The sequence below is a fragment of the Larus michahellis genome, chromosome Z (assembly GCF_964199755.1).
Source record: "Larus michahellis chromosome Z, bLarMic1.1, whole genome shotgun sequence".
Taxonomy (NCBI): domain Eukaryota; kingdom Metazoa; phylum Chordata; class Aves; order Charadriiformes; family Laridae; genus Larus; species Larus michahellis.
Window position 1 is genome coordinate 35177016 of NC_133930.1, and position 19718 is coordinate 35196733.

The 19718-nt window shown below is 36.9% G+C and overlaps 1 protein-coding gene across 2 annotated transcripts in view; it reads right to left on the minus strand.

The window, feature by feature from the left end:
* Window positions 1-4936: 4936 nt before the first annotated feature.
* The window catches only part of TTC39B (tetratricopeptide repeat domain 39B), a 76007-nt gene continuing 61225 nt past the window's right edge, over window positions 4937-19718 (minus strand). For both annotated transcript variants that reach the window (XM_074570117.1, XM_074570118.1), the window contains 6 exons: window positions 18700-18791; window positions 18262-18382; window positions 15960-16071; window positions 11392-11509; window positions 8094-8210; window positions 4937-7062 (listed from right to left, as the gene is read on the minus strand). In XM_074570117.1, the coding sequence (XP_074426218.1) occupies window positions 6966-7062; window positions 8094-8210; window positions 11392-11509; window positions 15960-16071; window positions 18262-18382; window positions 18700-18791 (657 nt within the window). In that variant the 3' untranslated portion in view covers window positions 4937-6965. The remainder of the gene's footprint in view (window positions 7063-8093; window positions 8211-11391; window positions 11510-15959; window positions 16072-18261; window positions 18383-18699; window positions 18792-19718) is intronic.

A 19718-nucleotide genomic window follows, 5' to 3' on the forward strand; every position in this document is an offset into this window, starting at 1 on the left:
ATAAGAACCACAGCAGTTTTAATATAGGTTAACTGAAAAAGATAGAAAATGGAATATTCATAATGTAAGGTCCACCAATTTATTGAAGACTATCCACTGGAACTGTTGAGACAAGAAAAAATATAATTTAATTCTAATCAGATTGCATGAGTCCAGAAATTCCAGAGATACCAACGCAGTAACTATTCACTTACAACATGTAACCAGCATGTGAAGCTAGCTTATTTGGCTCTTCTTCAGATTTACTTAAAAGAGGATGACTTCTTCAATAAGCAGAACTGTTATTACTCAAAAGCATACAGTATTCCAGTTGCAGATTCTAATTTTCAGGCAAGGTTTGTTTTTCTTCTGCTTAAAGTAACATCTCAGTTTGAAGAAAGAGAGACACAACATATTCTGCAAGTTGTTTCATATTCACTAGATGCTAAAACATACGGATTGTCATTGGTCTCCAGCGTATACTGCATTTTAAGTAGCATTCTTTTTAAGTGTTCATATTCTATAGAGACCATAAACTCCCCACAACACATCCCACTTTCAGCCCTCTTTTAGCTCACATGAATCTGATTCAAAGTAGCTACCACTTCAAAGATTCATTATGCAATAGACATAATGATTATTGTATTATTTGTATTTTTGACTAGAATAAATTCAATTAATTGCTTCCACGGAATATTGGCAGTCTAGTAAAATTAATCTAAAATAGAGGAGGATCACTTTCCATTTGGGTTGTGAAAAGAAATGGATCTTGAACTTTATTTGTATCATACATAAAACAAGAGTAAACTTTTTTCAATCTGTCTTCTATCCAAGTGTATAAAACAATGAATAGTAGGTGAAAAAACACCTAACACTTTCCCATTGTCAGTCATGATAGGAAGTTTTGAATGTTCCTATATGAAAACTAATGCAAACTGATTTGAAGCAATTATATCAATGTGACTGTAGAGTTTGTAAGGAGATTAAGGCAAGCATCTTGTCAAAGTTAAGCTTGAGCATGCACATTCCAAACCATATAAAATCTTAAACTACAGCTGGATTCCTTTGTATGGTGTTGTTTAAGTAGGTTAATCAATGCACGCAACACAGAACCTCTTTTAAAAGAGAGATAAATAATCTAATCAAGGTGGGTTGGGTGTTTTGGATGGAAGTTTTATACCTGTACCTCAGCATAATTTAGACATTGTGTTTTGCCTGGACATAAGCTCTATCCCCTTGACTACAACTGTATTAAAAATAAAACCATACTTAAATTCATACTGCCCTCTTTTCTACATCAAGTTTATTTCTGAAGATCTCCTAATGCTCTGAAACAAGTTAAGCCGAACGTAAGCTATATAAGTAGCATTAACCTAATTTTACATATCCCTCCACCCTGATTTTAGATACTGAAATAAGAGCAGGTCATTTAAGCATCTCAAAAAAAGTTATCTTAATATAGTCCTACACGCATTTTACAGTAACAAAATTAAGCTTTGAGATCCACATTTACATGCTCAAGTACATAAGTATATTAACCTCACAAGTGGGATTTCAGTAAAACCTTAATAGTTTTCCCACACAGTGGCATGTCATCAACACTGAGTATTCTTCATCCTATGGCTTCAGATGAGGTATGTGTTGGATCTGGCCCACCCAGCTTGGATGCTCTAACTACAATTGTTATGGTACAAAAGCATGGCACAAACAGACACCTCCTACTGCTAATGGATTTGAAGAAGCTCTCTCTTTAAATGAGTAACTAAATCTAGGAGGGTATTCCTACCTGTGATTACTAGCTGACATGTGCTTCCCTGTAGACCAGAACTGCATACTTACATGTCTACAAAAAGGAGAATATTTAATTTTATATTCATTAAACATTGAATTTGCTATGCTAACCATAGGGTCAGGCGTTTTCCAGAGGCTATTCTACAAACTGCAAAGTTTATAGCCACAACGCTTTAATTTCTTTATGAAGCTGTCTACAGATTTATAAAAAATGAGTAAGTGACAAGACCAGATTAAAAAAAAAAAAAAAAAAAGGGGGCAAAACAAAACCACAACCAACCAATTAAAAAAAAAAAACAAAAAAACACCACCACAAAACCAAACCCAAACAAACAACAAAAACCCCACAAACAATCAAACTGAGCTAAGGTCCCAGCACCACTTCCCCTGGCTGGAATAAGGGAAGTCCAAGGGTTGAGCTGAGTGTAGTTTAGACTTATAAATGTGACATAACTTCTGCCAAATTCTTGCACAAACGCAGGTGTAGTTCCTATTTTTGGTGTTACATCTTTCTTCAGTGTGTCTTTGTTTGCTTCTTCTATTCAATGTACTTCCATTATTCAATACTCTGCAAACACTGTAATCTACCTACAAAGATTTTATTCTGGACTATGGTATGTCTAATAATTAAGAGTAAATTAGCATCTTCCAGAGAGCAGCAAACATACAGGAGCATCTCCATTCCTTTGCCTTTCTGTGAGCTAAGTTACCTATTATCTCTGTTCTTACAATAACCATAATCCTCATTCTTATCATTCAGACCATAGTAATTAAGTTGACCTATTTGCTGGGAAGCATCAGGTAAAATTGTATGGAACTAAAAAAGTGTTTAACCATGCCACATTAAAAAATAACTTTGAACATTTACTTTTCTAAATGTTACTAAAACCAAGCCCTGCACCACATGAAAAAACATAATTTTTTCCCTGTTTTTAATGTTGGGATTTTAAAAGCAGCCTAGCAGTACATTATGGCTATTCCTCACTGAATTTAATGATATAACTGGTAACAGAATGAGTTAATTATTAATCACCCCCATATTTTATACCATTCAAAGGTATTATTTGATCTCTGGTGAGAAATTAAGACTAAAGTAGTTTATTTTATATTTGCTATCCACATTTCAGAAGATCCTTTATTCTCTCCTAGACCTTGATAGCTTTTTACAACCTCTCAGCCTAGACAGGTTGTATAGCAGAGCTATACGCCCAGGCCAGCATGTTTAAACTTGAGACCGGGCCTTTTCTGTTGGTATTACTTTGATAAATCTCAGCTGAAGGTTCTTTATGCACAAGTAGAATATAGTGCCAAACTCGGCATTCAGTAGCACAAACATGAAACGTGATTTATTGCTCTGAAGTGAGAATCCATTCCAATGCATCACAGTGAATGTTTCTACATGCTCTTAAAACCAGAACATACTTCATCACCCCTCATCCTCCATTATTCTGACCTTGGTTCTACGCAGGTACCAGATATGAACATGTGCAAACCTCAATAGTTTAGAAGCAAATAAACCGCACCACCAGTGCAAATATAAACATTCTTTGTTGAACTATGCAGTGTAGGAACACACAGAAACAAAAGGACATTAAACATTAAGATTAGTAATAAAATAATTGCAAAGTCTAAGCTGGATTTGTTACAAGAAATTACTTCTTTCATACATTAGTTGGCAATTAGTTGTACATTTTTCTGGCCATAAGGTGCTAAATACAGCTGCCACACATATGTATTGGAACAGATATAAAACAATCTTTAATCAAGTTTCTTTTAACATGTATTTTCTTTCAATTTTTGTTAAAAAGTGCTGAGCTAGGACTTAAAAACCATAATACAATGAACATTCACCAAGAGACTAAATATTTGCATGATATGCACAGACAAGAAGGTTTTTTGTAATATTTTCTAAGTAGACGATTCTTAATCAAAGAGAAGCTTTGTCTTATAACCAGGCTACTTTACTACTCCTCACCTTAAAAAAAATTATACATTATCAGAAAGATCAGAACAACATTTTGTCATAACATAACTATGTAAGTTTAGCCTTACTTGCTTAAACTACGGACTTAGCTCGCTCTTGTATATATTGCAGTTCCTACAATTATCCATGGAGATTATAATATCATAGGTAAATGCTCAGCTTTGCTCAAAGTTTCAGCATGTTATTCAAAATTCCCATGGGACACGAGCAAGCAAGGTGAAGATAATGAAGCGCCCTATGACTAAATCGGAGTTGTATTTAAGGCCCGGTACAGTATACAGCAGGTAAAAAAAAAAAGCCATGAACTTTTCATCCAAACTCTTAGCCACAAATCACTTAACTTAGACATAATGTACTAAATAATAGTGGATCAATGACACGACATGCGATTCTTCTGCAGTGTTTGGAAGACAAAGCATCCCTACAGCTCTACTGAGACCTACCTTAAGTGAAGGGTTACAAATCGCTCTCGCACATTTATATTTCCACTGCTAATAAATTGGCAAAAAAAAAATATCCAGAAAGAACTAAGAATCTCAATCAATCGGGCTAACAAACAAGTCTGGAAGAGCAGGGCAGAAAAGGAGACAAGCTGTAAATAGTACTTATGCTGGGGGCCTCAGGGCATCAAAACACTACAGAGGGTATTGCAAATTTGTGTTGATACGCCTGCTTCTCTGCATGAGCACAAAAAGGCAGAACCCAAAAGAGACGAAATGTAACATACACAGGGTGTTAATATTGACATGGGAAAGCTGAACTGAAGAAAACAAAGTTCTCCTGGCAGTCAGTATCATTATCCCTGAAAAAAAGGACACTACTACATGACACTCTGTACTAAACTTTCAAAAAAAATCAGCTTCTAAGGAAGGTCATTGTTTACTTTTTTGTTAATTTTGATTTCTATTCCAAATCACCTATAAAATAGTAACTGTAAGACACTCCCCACAAAATCAAGAGATCAGCGACTACTTCATGCTCCATCCTGAGAGTCTGTAGTCCCTGATTTAACTTTTCCACAGAGTGAATTACTATTTGGAACACAAATTATAGAAGTTTTACTGGAAGTTGTTTCCATCACCTTTCACAAGAAAATTGATTGCTACAACCCAATAATCAGATTAAGCCAAAATAATCCTAAACTGAACATGTAAATACACAAAGAGGTATTAGAAGTATTATCTGAAAATATCACACGCAGACTTTTATTTTTGTTGTCTACAGCTTATAATCAGATATGTATAAATGGGCAAGTAATTAGAGAAGTCAGTTGGCAGCATATGCTAATAATCTCTGTTGACAGACACAAATATCATTTTTACTTTAGCTGTAGTCAATAGAATATATTTTAAAATAAGCATGCTGCAATTTATCAGTGATTCAGTCTCTCAGGTATCTAAGCTTCAAACCTACATGTGTCTAATTTTACACAATAATTTAGTTACGCATTTACAATAGGCACAAATCCAAACCAGTGAAGACAGCAGACTTTTGGATTGGTTTTCCACTTTGAAAGACCTGTTATGTTTATTTAGATATTTTTAAACTCCTGCTTCACCTGTAAGTATGCCACTGTATTACAGATTTGTATGCAATTAAATGAATCAGTTATTGATAAAGTTATAGAAGAAAGCCGTGCTCTCAGTCACCTGAGCAGAATAACTGTAGCATTTACATTATATTGGCTGTTTAATTAGAAACTTTTCAGTTACTCATTTACTGATGCCACATTTTTCAGCTGTTTCTTTTGTTGTCTTTTTTTTAGGCGGGACTTAAAGACAGAGAATCATTTACAGGAGAATAGTTACTATTAATTTACTGTGCAGAGTAAATATACGGGCATTAATAAAATACGGAAATGGGCAAGTTTTGCAATAATTAGCAAGAACATCTGTTGGGTGTATACTTAAATAAAAAACCCAAGTGTATTCTTATTTTTAAGACTAGACGGCTAGCAGAATCTGCATATATAATGAATCAGGAAGTCAATTTGATACTGCTGTTCACATATTAATGTGAAACTACATGCACTTACAAACGTAAATCAATTTTACTACGTGTTTTGTGTAGAAAGTTGTGATCAGAATATGCACATTATCTTAAGTCCACGTTCATAAGTGGATTCACTTTTTGACGCACAATCAACTTGCAATAATATGAGTTATTGCCATTATTAGGAAAATAAGTTCTACAAATATTTCTTTTGCTTGGAATTCAAAAACAGAGAATACCAAGAAAGGGGTCAGTCTTCAAATATTAAAAGACTGCTTCAAAAAAGAAAAAGAGCAATCCTTTCTCCAGATCCACAACAGAGAAGATGGGAAGCAATCAGTTTCTGTTGCGTCAAGAATGAGTTGGGGTTGACATCAGGAAGAATTTCCCAGTCTTTTTCCAGTGGGATAGACATCCTGTGTAAGTACCAAAATCTCTCTTGGTACAAGTTTGAGGGTTTTTTTAAAAAACAGGTTAAAAAGTATCTGTCAGGAACAACATAAGACTGATTTTGCTTTCGGGCAAAAATACAGAATACGCGATCTCTTAATGTCCCTAGTAGCCCTGCTTTTCTATGACTGAAAAATATCCCCTGTCACCACTTATTTTGAGTGAAAGAGATCTGCAAAGACATTATAACTGTAGACCCACTTAACTTTATCTGACAGTGTAAAAATAGTGCACTTCAGACAGGTTCATTTTGTTCCCAAAATGAAATTAAGTCAAAGATGATAAATTTTTTCCCTCTGGAAAACAAGTTTCAGTATATGGTATGCCAAATGAGGGTAAAGGTTCTCTGCAGACACTTTGCATCTTTTTGAGGCAAAAAGGTTTCAAGCACACTGCAGAAAATCAAACCTTCACAAAATGCAGAAATTATCACCAGTTCCACTGCATAACCTGCATCTGGTTTCATATAAAAAAATAAAGTGTTTGCATTAAACTTTATTGCACAACATTTTTTTAAAATATCCCCCATTCAAGTCAAATATTAAATTATTTTTATCAAACAAAATATAAGGTCTTCTTTAAAGTATCAAGTAGATATAGTGTATGTGCTATACAGAAAAAAGAACATTCTAAAGGAATGACAAACATCAAGCCAGAGGTGACAGACAACAATCATCAGGTTGTTTCTTTTCTGTGATTAAAAAAAGATTGCAAAAAGATTCTGTAGGCTATTGTATGCATTGTATGCATGAAAAGCATCCCTCTTCATTCAAGGTGTTGAAGCAGGCGACACCTTCAAGCTGTCAAGTGCTGCATGAATTCTGAAGTGCAACCTGGACTCCATAGAGTATTCTTTGTAGTTGTTTCTGCAAATAATAAAGTTATTTTAAGAAAAATATTTTTGGCCTGGATTGTTTCTACATCATACATGCACTGAAGTACCAAAGTTAACAGCCTTCATCTCTTCAACAAGAAATAGAGATTAATGAGTTCTAAGACATTTAAAGCTACCTCCACAAACTGAGCAGACACTTCTCCAGTACTAACAATCAAATGTCCTGATAAATTGAATCCATGTGTTAACATCTCTTTCACTTATTAGGATCCTTTCACATTACTGAAATTTTCTGTGAAAAGACAAGGTAGAAGACTACAGAAAAGAAAGGCTGTTAGCTGAAAGCGTACATTCAGCTTCAAAACGTAACTCAGTAATAAAACATATGGAAATCATATTATGTAACAAAAAAAGGCAAAAAACCTACTATGTTTCTAGAACAAGGTTTAACGCAACTCACATTTACAACACTATTGCATGGTTGGTATATTTCTCTGTACACACAAGGGGCAAATTCTAGAAATTCTGCTCTACAATCTACAGGTGACGCGAACATGCTATGCTGTTCGACAGCAAATTTATCTCTCTGCTGCTCTGCCGTGACAGGATGTGAAAGGAAAAAGGGAGGTGATCAGAGGTCTACTGGCTTTTAACCTACTCTCACTAACACTTTTACTGTAGCAGATGTAAGCCCCCCCATCTGCGCTCTGGGACAGAGGTGGTATAGATTCTTTGTCTGGACTCTCCAGCTCCATCCCACGCATGCAGCTGGAGCCTCAGCAGCTCTGAAGCCTAAATGAAAAGGAGATATTTTCCCTTCGTACTCTGTCTTGTTTGATATTGTCTACTACACCGTGTGTCTGAAGAACAGAGTTTCTTGAAATTATAAAATGCAACTATATCGGACAGCCTTTTCAAATCAAGAACACAGATTTATAATTACTTGTATTTTGCAAAGGCTCTGGCAGGAAAAACACACACATACATGCCTTCACTGCTAAAGTTACTCAGTTATTCTTAATCTACAGGCTGATACAAATTAAAAAAAATAAATCTACTCACTTTGCAGTTTCTATGTATCTTATTGCTTTTTCTCTTTCATCCTGTTGCTTGTACAGAAGACCCAATTCATACAGAGTGAATGGCACCAAATAACTGTCGTATTTTATTTGCTTCTCACTAGAAAACCAGAAAAATACAGAAGTGATTAATTACAACCTTTCCTCGAGCAACCAGTTAACTTTTAAGTGCAATCACTGCCTGTAAAAGCACATGGCCAGAGAAAACACTCTGGAACCTTTTTACTGGTTAACCCTGTGCACATTAGTTATACCTGTAAAGAGTGGACATAAAATACTTCCAACATGACCTAGAAGTAAAAATTTATTCATTCCTACTTCCTATTTGTATTGTGATATGTTACCCAAGCTACCATGAACACAATTCCAAGACTGGAACCCTATTGTGTGACTTACAGTTCAAAAAAAGCCAACCATCCAAAAAGATGACTTGAGATAGAAACAACGTTAATTAGGTTAGACAGAATAATACAAATACTTCTTTCCCAGTCACAGATCTGAGAGCCCTTTACCCTAGCTTGCCTGAACAGATCAGCAGTGAAGTAAGAAAACTCAACTTTTCCTCAATACAAGAAATTCTCAGAATCACTGTGGCTGGAAGGCACCTCTGGAGATCATCTAGTCCAATCTCCTGCTCAAAGCAAAGTCAACGGCAGCAGCCTGTCCCAGTCTGTATGCACCTAGGCTTCAAATACTCCCCAGGATGAAGACTCTGCAGTCTCACTGGGCAACCTGTGCCAGCATTTGACCAACTTGACAATAAAAAAGTTCTCCTTATGTTTAAACAGTATTTCCTGTATTTCAGTTTGTGCCGATTACTTCTGGTTCTAGCACTGGTTCTGGCACCATTGGGAAGAGCCTGGCTTTTTTTAAAAAAAAAAAAAAAACCAACCAACACCACACTCCCTTCAAATAACCCTTTCAGGTCTTCTTCAGGCTGAACACTCCCAGCTCTCTCTGCTTCTTACATAACAGATGCTTCAAGCCTTTAATCGTCTTGGTGACCCTTAGTTACACTTGCTCCAGTATGTCCATGTCTCCTCGTACCAGTGAATCCAGGACTAGACACAGTACTCCAGATCTGGTGCCTCCAGCGCTGAGAGGGGAGGAAGGATCACCACCCTTGACTTGCTGATGACACTCTTCCTAACGCAACTCAGGACATCGTTGGCCACCTTTGTTGCAAAGACACATTGCTGGCTCATGGTCAACTTGGTTGATGGGATCATGATGCCCAGGATTCCCAGGGCATTTTCTGACAAGCTGCTTTCCATCCAGTTGGACCCCAGCCTATGCTAGTGCATGGGGTTATTCCACCCCAGAGGCAGGGACTGGCGCTTCCCTTTGTTGAACTTCATGAGGTTGCTATCAGCCCATTTCTTCAGCCTGTCCAGCTTGCTCTGAATGACAGTACACCCATCTGGCATATCAACTACTCCTCCCACTTTGTATCACCTGCATATGTGCTGAGGTCACATTCTGTCCCATCACGCCAGTCCTTAATGAAGATTTTTAAAACTATTGGCCCCAGCATCGCACTCTGCATTATTCTACTGTTGACTGGCCTCCAGCTGACTTCATGCTGATGATCACAGCCTTCTGAACCCAGCAGTTCAACCAGCTTTCTATTCACCCCACTGCTTGCTTATCTTGTCAAGACTTCATCAGTTTGTCTGTGATGACTGCAGGAGACAGTGTCAAAAACCTTTCTAAACTCAAGATAAAGAACATCCACTGCTGTCCCCTTATCTACTGAGCCAGTCATCTCATAGTAAAAGACTGTAAGGATGGTTAAGCATGATTTCCCCTTCATAAATCCATGCTGACTACTCCTGATCACCTTCAGGCATTTGGAAATGGTTTCCAGAATTATTTAGTCGACCTTCCCAGGGACTGATGAGAAGGTGACTGGCCTGCAATCCCCCAGATCCTCCTCTTGCCCTTATTGAAGATAGGGGTGACATTTGCTTTCTTCCAGTCTTCAGGAGCTTCCCCTAATTGCCATGACCTTTCAAATATAATGGAGTGTTACAATGATGCTGGCTGGCTCCCTCAGCACTTGTGATTATATACGCTGGTGTCCCGTGTACTTAAGTATGTTGAGTTGCCATGGACATATGTATGCCTAGTCTGTTCGCACTTTTCCCAACCTGACCCTCCTCCGACAAGGGTAATTCTTGCATGTTCCAGGCTTTCCCACTGGCTTGCTTCATGGATCTGGAATCCCTGAAGGCTGATCTTGCCACTACAGAATGAAGTGAAGAAGGCATCTCATATCTTCGCATGTTCTGTGTCTTTTACAATCAACTCTCTGATTCTTACCTGAACAGGGTAACATCAGTCAATACTGCAGAATGAAAAAATTTGCAACAAGCACTGCAGAAGCTCTCAACGTTTGGAGAGCAACACTTCTACAGAGGCACCTTATCTGCCAGGACAAGCCTTGATGCACTGAAGGGTGTCTTAAAGCAGGGAGACTGCTTATATCATAAAGAGCATTCTTTTAACTTGTAACCAATCAAGCCCCACTGCCCTGAAACTTGAAAAGTGCTTGACTAAATTCATTTGGGATCTCAGAAATGGCAAGAGAAGGCAAGATGGCAAGAAAATTATAAGCAGCATTAGAATTATACGTAACAAGTTACCCTTAAATACTATTTTTCTAAATTATTTAGTAGAAAATCTGCATGTGTAAAAACTGCTTTTTCAGCCTGATTTCTCTACAAATTCTTAAAAGTTTGTAGCTATGATCAGTACATGACTCAATGTTATGTAAAGTTATTACAGTAGACATGGATCTGACACCTAAAGTATTTGATGAATCCACAACACAGGAAACTCAAGTTTTCAACTGAAACAAGTAACAACAACCATTTCTCATCTACAAAGAGAAGCATTAACTACTGAAATAATAAATCCTGAAAAAACACCAAAACAGGAAATCCATGTGAATTATCTTTACTTACATTAATAGTTCTGTAAATACAAAAATACTAATTCCAAATGTATTCAGATAAATTCATTACCCATCAGTTTGATTTATTTGATCTAAAACATCACATTTATATAAAGCTATATAATGTTAATATGCTATAGAAAAATACTAGCTAAGTTTTGTAGTTCCCCAACTACTTTTAGAGGGATTTTAATTCCAGCTCCTTAACAGGAGGTTGAAGTTTAATTATTCAAAATTCTAACATGATAGCTTCTACAGAAGTATCAGAAATTTCACCCAAAGCTACAAAAGGTAAGGGTAAAAAGTCTGTTTATGTTATTTTTACCTCTGAACTACTTTACTGAAACACAGTTCAGCTTGCATGAGTCTTCCCAAGTGTTTCAGGCAGAGGCCCTTCAGTAACTGCAACATGCACACATCATCCATATAGTATTCATTGCGATCTAAAAGCAAAAGCAAGATACATCAAAAAATTTGAAGACATCATGAAAAGGAAAATTAGATCTTCAGTAGGGAATATGTATTCAGACTCAGGACTTGGCTTCTCAGATTTTATACCTCAAAACATACATAACCTTCAGGCACAATTTTAAACACTAAGATGCGGGCATAACATCTGTATCTTTCTCTGTAAAGATACAGGCTAAGAAGAAATTGAAACATCCAGATATTCCCCAGTTGTTTGTATCTGTAAGTCCGTACAAAGCAGGCACAAACTGGGGTCAGTTAAAGATTTCTGTACTTGTAGCATCTAAAACAGGAAGCAAAACCTACAGTGAGACTGAAACACCCTTCACACTACATTATCTTAATAGCTTCCCCTGTTGCAGAGCACTGGCAGACCTCCAGTATGATCAGTAACATGAAAAGCACAAGAACACACTAGGACTCTGTCCCACAGAACTTTTCGGAAGCATTATTTGGCAGTACAAATTCGAGAAAACAAGTTTATTAGTATTCCCCATAATCTCTAACAATTAAGAAGCTTCACTAGTAGTGTAGAACATTTTGAAAATTCAAGAAAGTTTTATATTCAATAGGACTAAAAATATCAGATGAAAGAGCTTTTGTGAAGCGATTCAGACATATAATCTTAACGAGCGTGGTCCTTTTTTGTTGCCTTGGTTTATAGCATTTGCTGGGTGCAGGGAAGGAAAAGAAAGGAGCGAAAACACATACGGATAGACAGATGGTAGCACATATATTAACAATTCAGGAAGCAAAACACTCACCCTTCAGATCATGTTGTTTACAACTAATTACCAGCTCTCTAAGGTCACATTATTTTTTTTTTCTTAATAGTCTGCCAAAAAAGTCCTACGTAAACAGTTCTGAAACACGCAAGACTAAAGCATCTTAGGATTCAGCACAGTGTTTTGCCACTACATTCAGGCTTATTTCTGCCTGTGTGTAAACCCAGAAAATCTTGATAAATACTAAGTGACAGACTGCGCTTTTAGTGACAGGTAGAAGCGCAGTGGGTGAGTATTTTGCATTCCCTCTAGCCTGTTTTGCTAGGCTAAGGAATTGCATTCATGTGACTGTCTCCTAAAGGACTCATTCACTGAAATTACGGGGGGCAAGCACTGATGTCAGTAAAAGCTTGCCAGTCTTTAACAACTTCAACTAGTATCTCCCTGGTATTTCCCACAGGAAGAAAAGCTATTACGCCAAAACACTGTCAGTAAATGACAGTAAATGCACAGGCCAATCTAATACAGGCAACCTTGCAATACATGTGGGAGAACAATCTTCCTGCAGTCCTCTACACCGGAGGAAATATCATTATCGGGATTATAAAACACACAAAAAAATTTCAATTTTTTCTAGAAGTTACCAATTACTTTTTTATATCTTGGAGATGACACAACTGTGGAAAAATAAGATTTCCAGAAATCCTGAGGAAAAAAAATAAAATAATTTCTAATGCATTTCATCTGTTCATTCTACTATCTCTATTTTCAGCTTGGTATAAAGTAAAACCACTTTCAATCCCTGACAGGTTCCTTGCTGTGCCTGTTCACTTGAGGGAAATGAAGTATCAACAGCTCTCTCTAAGAAGTCTCAATCCCTAAATGACCTCTGCATATAATTAACACACTTTTTTACAGCACCTTAGCAGTCCTTTAAAGCTATCTAGTACTGACAGCTCTCTCTTAAAATAATACTGTATCCTTGCCACACTCTGCTAATAGCCTTAATCACTTTCTTTGGGTCTCAATTCAGCAGCAATTCTGGTAATCAGAGTCTTTATCTTGTCTGAGTCCACATCTTTAAAAGCAAAAAAGCAAATCAGGGTCACAGATACAAAGTCCAGAACAAAACTACACTTGACTGCAGTTATTACTAAAAAAGATACAGAAAGCGTAACAACCAAATACGCTACCAGATTACATCCTATTTGTAAACTGCATATTTCAAATAAAAAAAACATACTGGTTTTATTTCTGTTTCTTTTATTTTGGTACCTTGTGCATCTTTGCTTAGGAATTGGACAGGAAATTTACTTCACTGTTACAACCAATTAGCACTTGCAGTACAAGCCTCTGCACAATACAGCACTGGATCCCCAACAGCTTCTGCCAGAACACTCTGCACAGAATTCATGGGAACACGACTTTATTTGCACATCTTGCATATTGCCACCTTTTGGTTTTAATATGATAACAAAAAAAGGAAAACACTTGAGATTTAAGAGGCATACTACCGACTTTGCAGAGATGTGAACAGAATAAAAAAAATCAAGGGACTCAATTCAGTCTTGGCCTTGCAAGTTACTCTCATTTAGCTTATTATACCATCAAGATTTTACCACTATGCAGTTCTTGTATGTCCTTGTATAGCTTCTGATGCATCACTTCAGTTTACACGTAAGCCGTAATTAGATGTACTCCCATATTTCATAATTAATGTTTTAATGATGTAGCAAAACTAACTTTTGCTCAACTGCTGATAGGTGTGATTAAAATCTAGGTTCAATAGAAATTATTTTTAGTGAACTACCCATAAAAACAGTTTCATGTGCAAAAAGATAGTATTTATTTATTCACTGTAGAAGAATGCAAAAGAGAAGTCTACCAAGAAGTTCACAGGATAGATGACAGCAGCTACCTGATAAAACCAGGTACACCTGGCTGCAGCAAACCTGTTGTAATAATGGAACTTAAGTTCCTCTACTCCTAAAGACTGATTCTCCAACCATTACCTTGAACATCTATGCTTCAAATACATCACTATCTAAAATCACAGTCAAGTTTATTTGTTAAAAACATGTTTCAGTCTACAACTAGCAAGCACCTTTTATTTTGCCAGAATAAAAAAAACTAGAGAGTCTCATGCATAGTACTTCATTATTTCTTTTATACTGAGTCATGGTCTGCTCAGTATGTGTCCTCTGTAGTAAGGTAAAAGCATGGTGTAAATTGGTTTAGAAAAAGTATTTTTCAGACCCATAAGAAATTAGCAGATTAGGCTCCAAGAACACTCCGAGACTGGAATGTCTTAGGAAGATTGTCCTCAGCACAAGAAGGACATGGACCTGTTGGAACAAGTGCAGAGGAGGGCCACAAAGACGATCAGAGGCTGAAGCACCTCTCCTATGCAGACTGGCTGAGAGAGTTGGGGTTGTTCAGCCTGGAGAAGAGAAGGCTCTGGGGAGACCTTATAGCGCCTTCCAGTACCTAAAGGGGGCCTACAGGAAAGATAGGGAGGGACTCTTTGTTATGGAGTATAGTGATAGATAGAATGAGGGGTAACGGTTTCAAACTGAAAGAGGGGAGATTTAGATTAGATATGAGGAAGAAATTCTTTATTGTGAAGGTGGTGAGGCACTGGAACAGGTTGCGCAGAGAAGTTGTGGATGGAAGTGTTCAAGACCAGGAAGTGTTCATCCCTGTTCACATCCCTGGAAGTGTTCGAGGCCAGGCTGCATGTGGCTTTGAGCAGCCTGGTCTTGCGGGAGGTGTCCCTGCCCACGCCAGACATGTTGGAACTTGATGATCTTTAAGGTCCCTTCCAACCCAAACCATTCTATGATTCTATGAAGATTCAGTTAAGTTCTGTAACTAATGATCTCACATCCCTAAGTTTTTCTGTAGTCTTCTGTAGCATCAGTCAAACTGTATAATCACAGAATCACAGAATCTTAGTGGCTGGAAGGAACCTCTGAGATCATCGAGTCCAACCACATAAAAAAAAAAAAAAACACACACAAAAAAACCCCAACCCACCACACACAAAAAAAAAAAAAGCACCCACCTACTAAACTCCACACCCACAACCCCACACACAACACCCCACCACAAACCAATAATCTTGGGCACTAGAGCATGCCCTGAAGAGCCATGTCTACACATTTCTTAAATACCTCCAGGAATGGTGACTCCACCACCTCCCTGGGCAGGCTGTTCCAGTGCCTGACCACTCTTTCAGTAAAGTAATTCTTCCTAATATCTAATCGAAACCTCCCCCACCGCAACTTCAGACCATTTCCTCTGGCCCTGTCATTATTCCCTTGGGAGAAGAGGCCAACCCCTGCCTCTCTACAGTTTCCTTTCAGGTAGTTGTAGAGGGCAATGAGGTCTCCCCTCAGGCTCCTCTTCTCCAAACTAAACGTGCCCAGTTCCCTCAGCCTCACCTCATAGGACTTGTTCTCCAGACCCCTCACCAGCTTGGTGGCTCTCCTCTGGACACGCTCCAGCACTTCAATGTTCAATAACGAATGTATTGAAGAACCACTGCTAATTTTCATGTGGCTCCAAAGTTTCCATACTCAGATTTAACAGCACATTGCCTGAGGCAAAACTTACCTCACAGAACATTAGTGGACAGAAGCAAAGAAAAATGTCAGCATTCCTTACCAGCTTATTAATTCCATTTTAACTAATCACTTACTAGTTTCATTTTGCAGAGCAGTTTCTTCTTTTTCAATTGTCACCAGTAAGCTTTCAGTGAGGTCTGCTCTTTTGCCCAGAATTGCAAAGCCATTCCAAACATACATCATTTCCTGAAAAAAAAAAGAAAACCAAAACCACTGGAATTCATGGAATTGCATAAATATTTAACTGAAGATTATCTCTTGGAAGGCTGTTATGGAACATTTTGAGCACATGAAAATACTGCCTACAAAGACCTGTTTAAAACAATATGAAATGTTTCAAAGCCAAAACACTCACGGTTGAGAAGCCCGTAGATAAAAGTATCTGTATGACTTCAAATAACCACCCACAATGAGTACAGGACATTCTGTCAGTTCCATGCAAGTTTTGCAATGTTTACAAAGACAATCACGTTTATCTAAATAATCATTCAATTAAAGTTGTATAAGAGTACTTATGTATAGGGGTTGCAAGATGACATTGAATGGGTGTGGGCAAAGTTAACCTGGGTTTCTAAGTTTTGAAAGTTTTGACACCTTTTTAATGGTTTCTATTTAATGGTTTCTATCATGTGTTTTCACAGATCTTTAAAAACAAAACTGAACAGATTTTATCACACAATAGTCTACCATCACACATGTAATACATCAGCAACTGGTTATTTTAGGTTCAATTTGTGGCCTCTGCCATACAAACTGAAGAAGGAGCTGAAAGTAGTTACTTCTACAGGATTATAGATAAATTTGTGTGTGTGTGTAAATACAGTATACACATATACACGTGCACCCAAACACACACTCATACGTGTGTTTATATATAGATGCTGTAATCTATAGGCTGTTACCTTCCGTATTGAGGAACACTGGAAGTCGATACAACTTTCCAGATAAAAATGTGGTTTCAATACACACATCCAACATATGCTTCCAATATAATTCCTACAAAATCTGATTTTTTAAAAAAAATAAAAATGCAGGCAAATCCTGGCACAAAGGTTCCCAGATCCTTCAGTACAATAGTAAGCAATGCCGGTTACGATGCCTTAAGTATTATCACATTGTAACACATAAAGAGAATGAGAGAATAGACACGCAGAGTTAATGCTAATCAATACGAAACTTTGCCCAGATCTTTACTGAATAATTGCAAACACAAGAGTATCATTTGTTCTACTGTATTTGAATTGTAATTAAACTTCTGAAATATGAAACCTGATGTCATTCTGAAGCTGATATAATACATTGTTGAAATGTTCCACTTCTGTTTGTGCTGTAATGTTGTGGGTTTCAGAGGGAGAAAAAAAAATGGTTCTGTTGGTGCCTGAAATAGCGTTATGGACACTATCAAGTATGTTATTCGATTCGTTTTAACTCTCTAGTCCTGTCTAATTTATGCTTACTGCATTAACACTTATGTTTATTTTAGCTTAACCCATGACGGAAAAATTCTTAAATTAAAATATACTGATTTGACAGCAAGACCAAAGATACATATACTCACAACTGAATAGCATTGTGCTGTACAAGCCCAGGACAACTTTATTACTTAGGTCTTTATATGTAATTGAGTATACAATGAATTTTAGAACTGATGGATTAATGTTTTTTTGACTCCTCTTTCTGTGTCAATGAGCTCTAATGTAAGAAATTTCTTCTCAAATTATGTTTTTCATCTTCAGTTGTTCCTAAATTATCCATGTACAAAAATTGTAGCCTCACATATACAAACTACCACTGCTGTGCAAACATAAACAGACTGTGCAAGACTAATGCCTCTGAAGTTAAAAGCATGGGAAATTAGAATAGCATAAGTTACCATTAACTTCACCTTTTACTTTGATTCAATATACAGGGAAAAAAAAAAAAAACCACACACCAAACACCCAAAAAAACCCCACACCCCACCACTCTTCATTTTCACAAGGAGAACAGAAAGTGCTGAAGTGCTCCTTAACTGGAGGACAAGGACTGAAATCCTGCCAAAGTAATGAACATGAAAACATATGCTAGAAACCCATGCAGGTTATTAGCTGAAAGGTGACTTTCAGCCTCATGTGGCAAGAGCAGTCATTCTCTGTATGTTTGAACTTTCACATGAAAAATCTGACTCTGGTGTTGGACCGCTAATAGCTGGTAGCATGGTCCAGTCCCCAGTACACTTCACAAAAATCTCATTGTATAAATGCAGTAATTCTTAAAAAAATAATTAAAAAAAAAGCAGACACATACTACCGGATAATATTATTATTTCCCTGTATAATTAATTATACTTATTTCTTTTCTATTTGAAAAGGACAAAAAGAAAGCAAGCATAAATACCAAGGCGGGTAATATCAGCTTCACTGGTTGAGAACTTGCATAGCGTCGAGCTTTTCTTACTGCAAACTTCTCAGTTGGGATAGATTTACCTGCAATTCTCTGTTTTAGGCCATCCACTTGTCTACAAGGAGGGAAAATAGAAAACAAAAGTTGCTTTATGTAATTTTTATTTCATTTTATTTCATTTACTAAGATTTGCTGTTCTCCTCTGAAGTATAATGTCTTAAATTGTTTCACACCGCTGAGACTGCAGCTGCAGAATGTTTGTTTGCTGATAAAAGCAGCATTTTAAATATTCTGACACTAAAAGCAAAGAGAAAAACTGAAAAGTTGTTGATTATAAGTAGGAAGTTAGTCATACAAGACAAAGATACTCCAGTCAAAAACTTCTCTATGGGAGAATAAGACTGCATGCCTAGTTGCTTTATAAATGTTTACCTGAATAAAGATACAATGTCCTCACCAGTCCTTTTCAAATCATCCTCTGGAAGCATACATAGAATTGCTGCCTTCTGGAATACGTATATTGCCTATTTAAAAAAGAAATAGCAACATATTACCACATCTAATTTGTTGTGTTCAGTCAATATACTAAGAACTCAAATCTCTAAGCCCACTTGCTGCAGCAAAGTGTTTCCAGTAATTCTCAGGCAGGTGGAACTATAACATTTTATCTTTTTTTGTCACATAGTTTATGCTATGATTTTATTTTCAACATATTTATCACTATTCGAAGTAAGTTAGAATGCTAAAGGTGTCTCCTGCAAATAATAGGACAGTTTATTACGCAAATCACTATTAAAAAGGTGAGGTTAAATGACACAACTATTTTAAAGTCAATTAATGTTATTATATGATCTGTTATGTGTAGAGACATGCCTGAAAAAAACAGAAGAAAATATCTGAGTACTAATTCAAGGAAGGTTCAATAACTGGACTTTGCAGAGGAAAAAAGGAAACATCCATAATTCTATTCAAGACATTTGTACTTCACGTTGAATATACTATTCTTTTCCTCTTTTGTCAAGAATTGGATATACCCCCTTTTCCACCAAGCATAATAAAACAGTAATCTAGAAAGGAACAAACAAAAGTGATGTATCAAAAATCATTTGCATTTTGTGCTTGGTTCATACTTTGAGAAATGTTTTTACACAGGAAAGGTAGATAGCCCAAACTTTTCTTGTGAGACCCTGTCTCCAGCAGCCTTCCAATTTCATGTCGCAAGACATCTGTTGAGTAGGTCTGCTCTCATCTGTTTATAATTAACAAACACAGTTTCTTCAGCCAAGTTTTATTAGTGAATGTTAGAACTTGACTTGAGATGCAAGTTAACAGTTTTACTCTCCCTCTTCTTTCATCACAGCTATGGTAAGTACACCTGTTTTAAGAAGGCCTCAAGCGTTGCTATTTATGACTCTGATGCTTCAGAACATGCAATGAAAATTCCTCCTTAA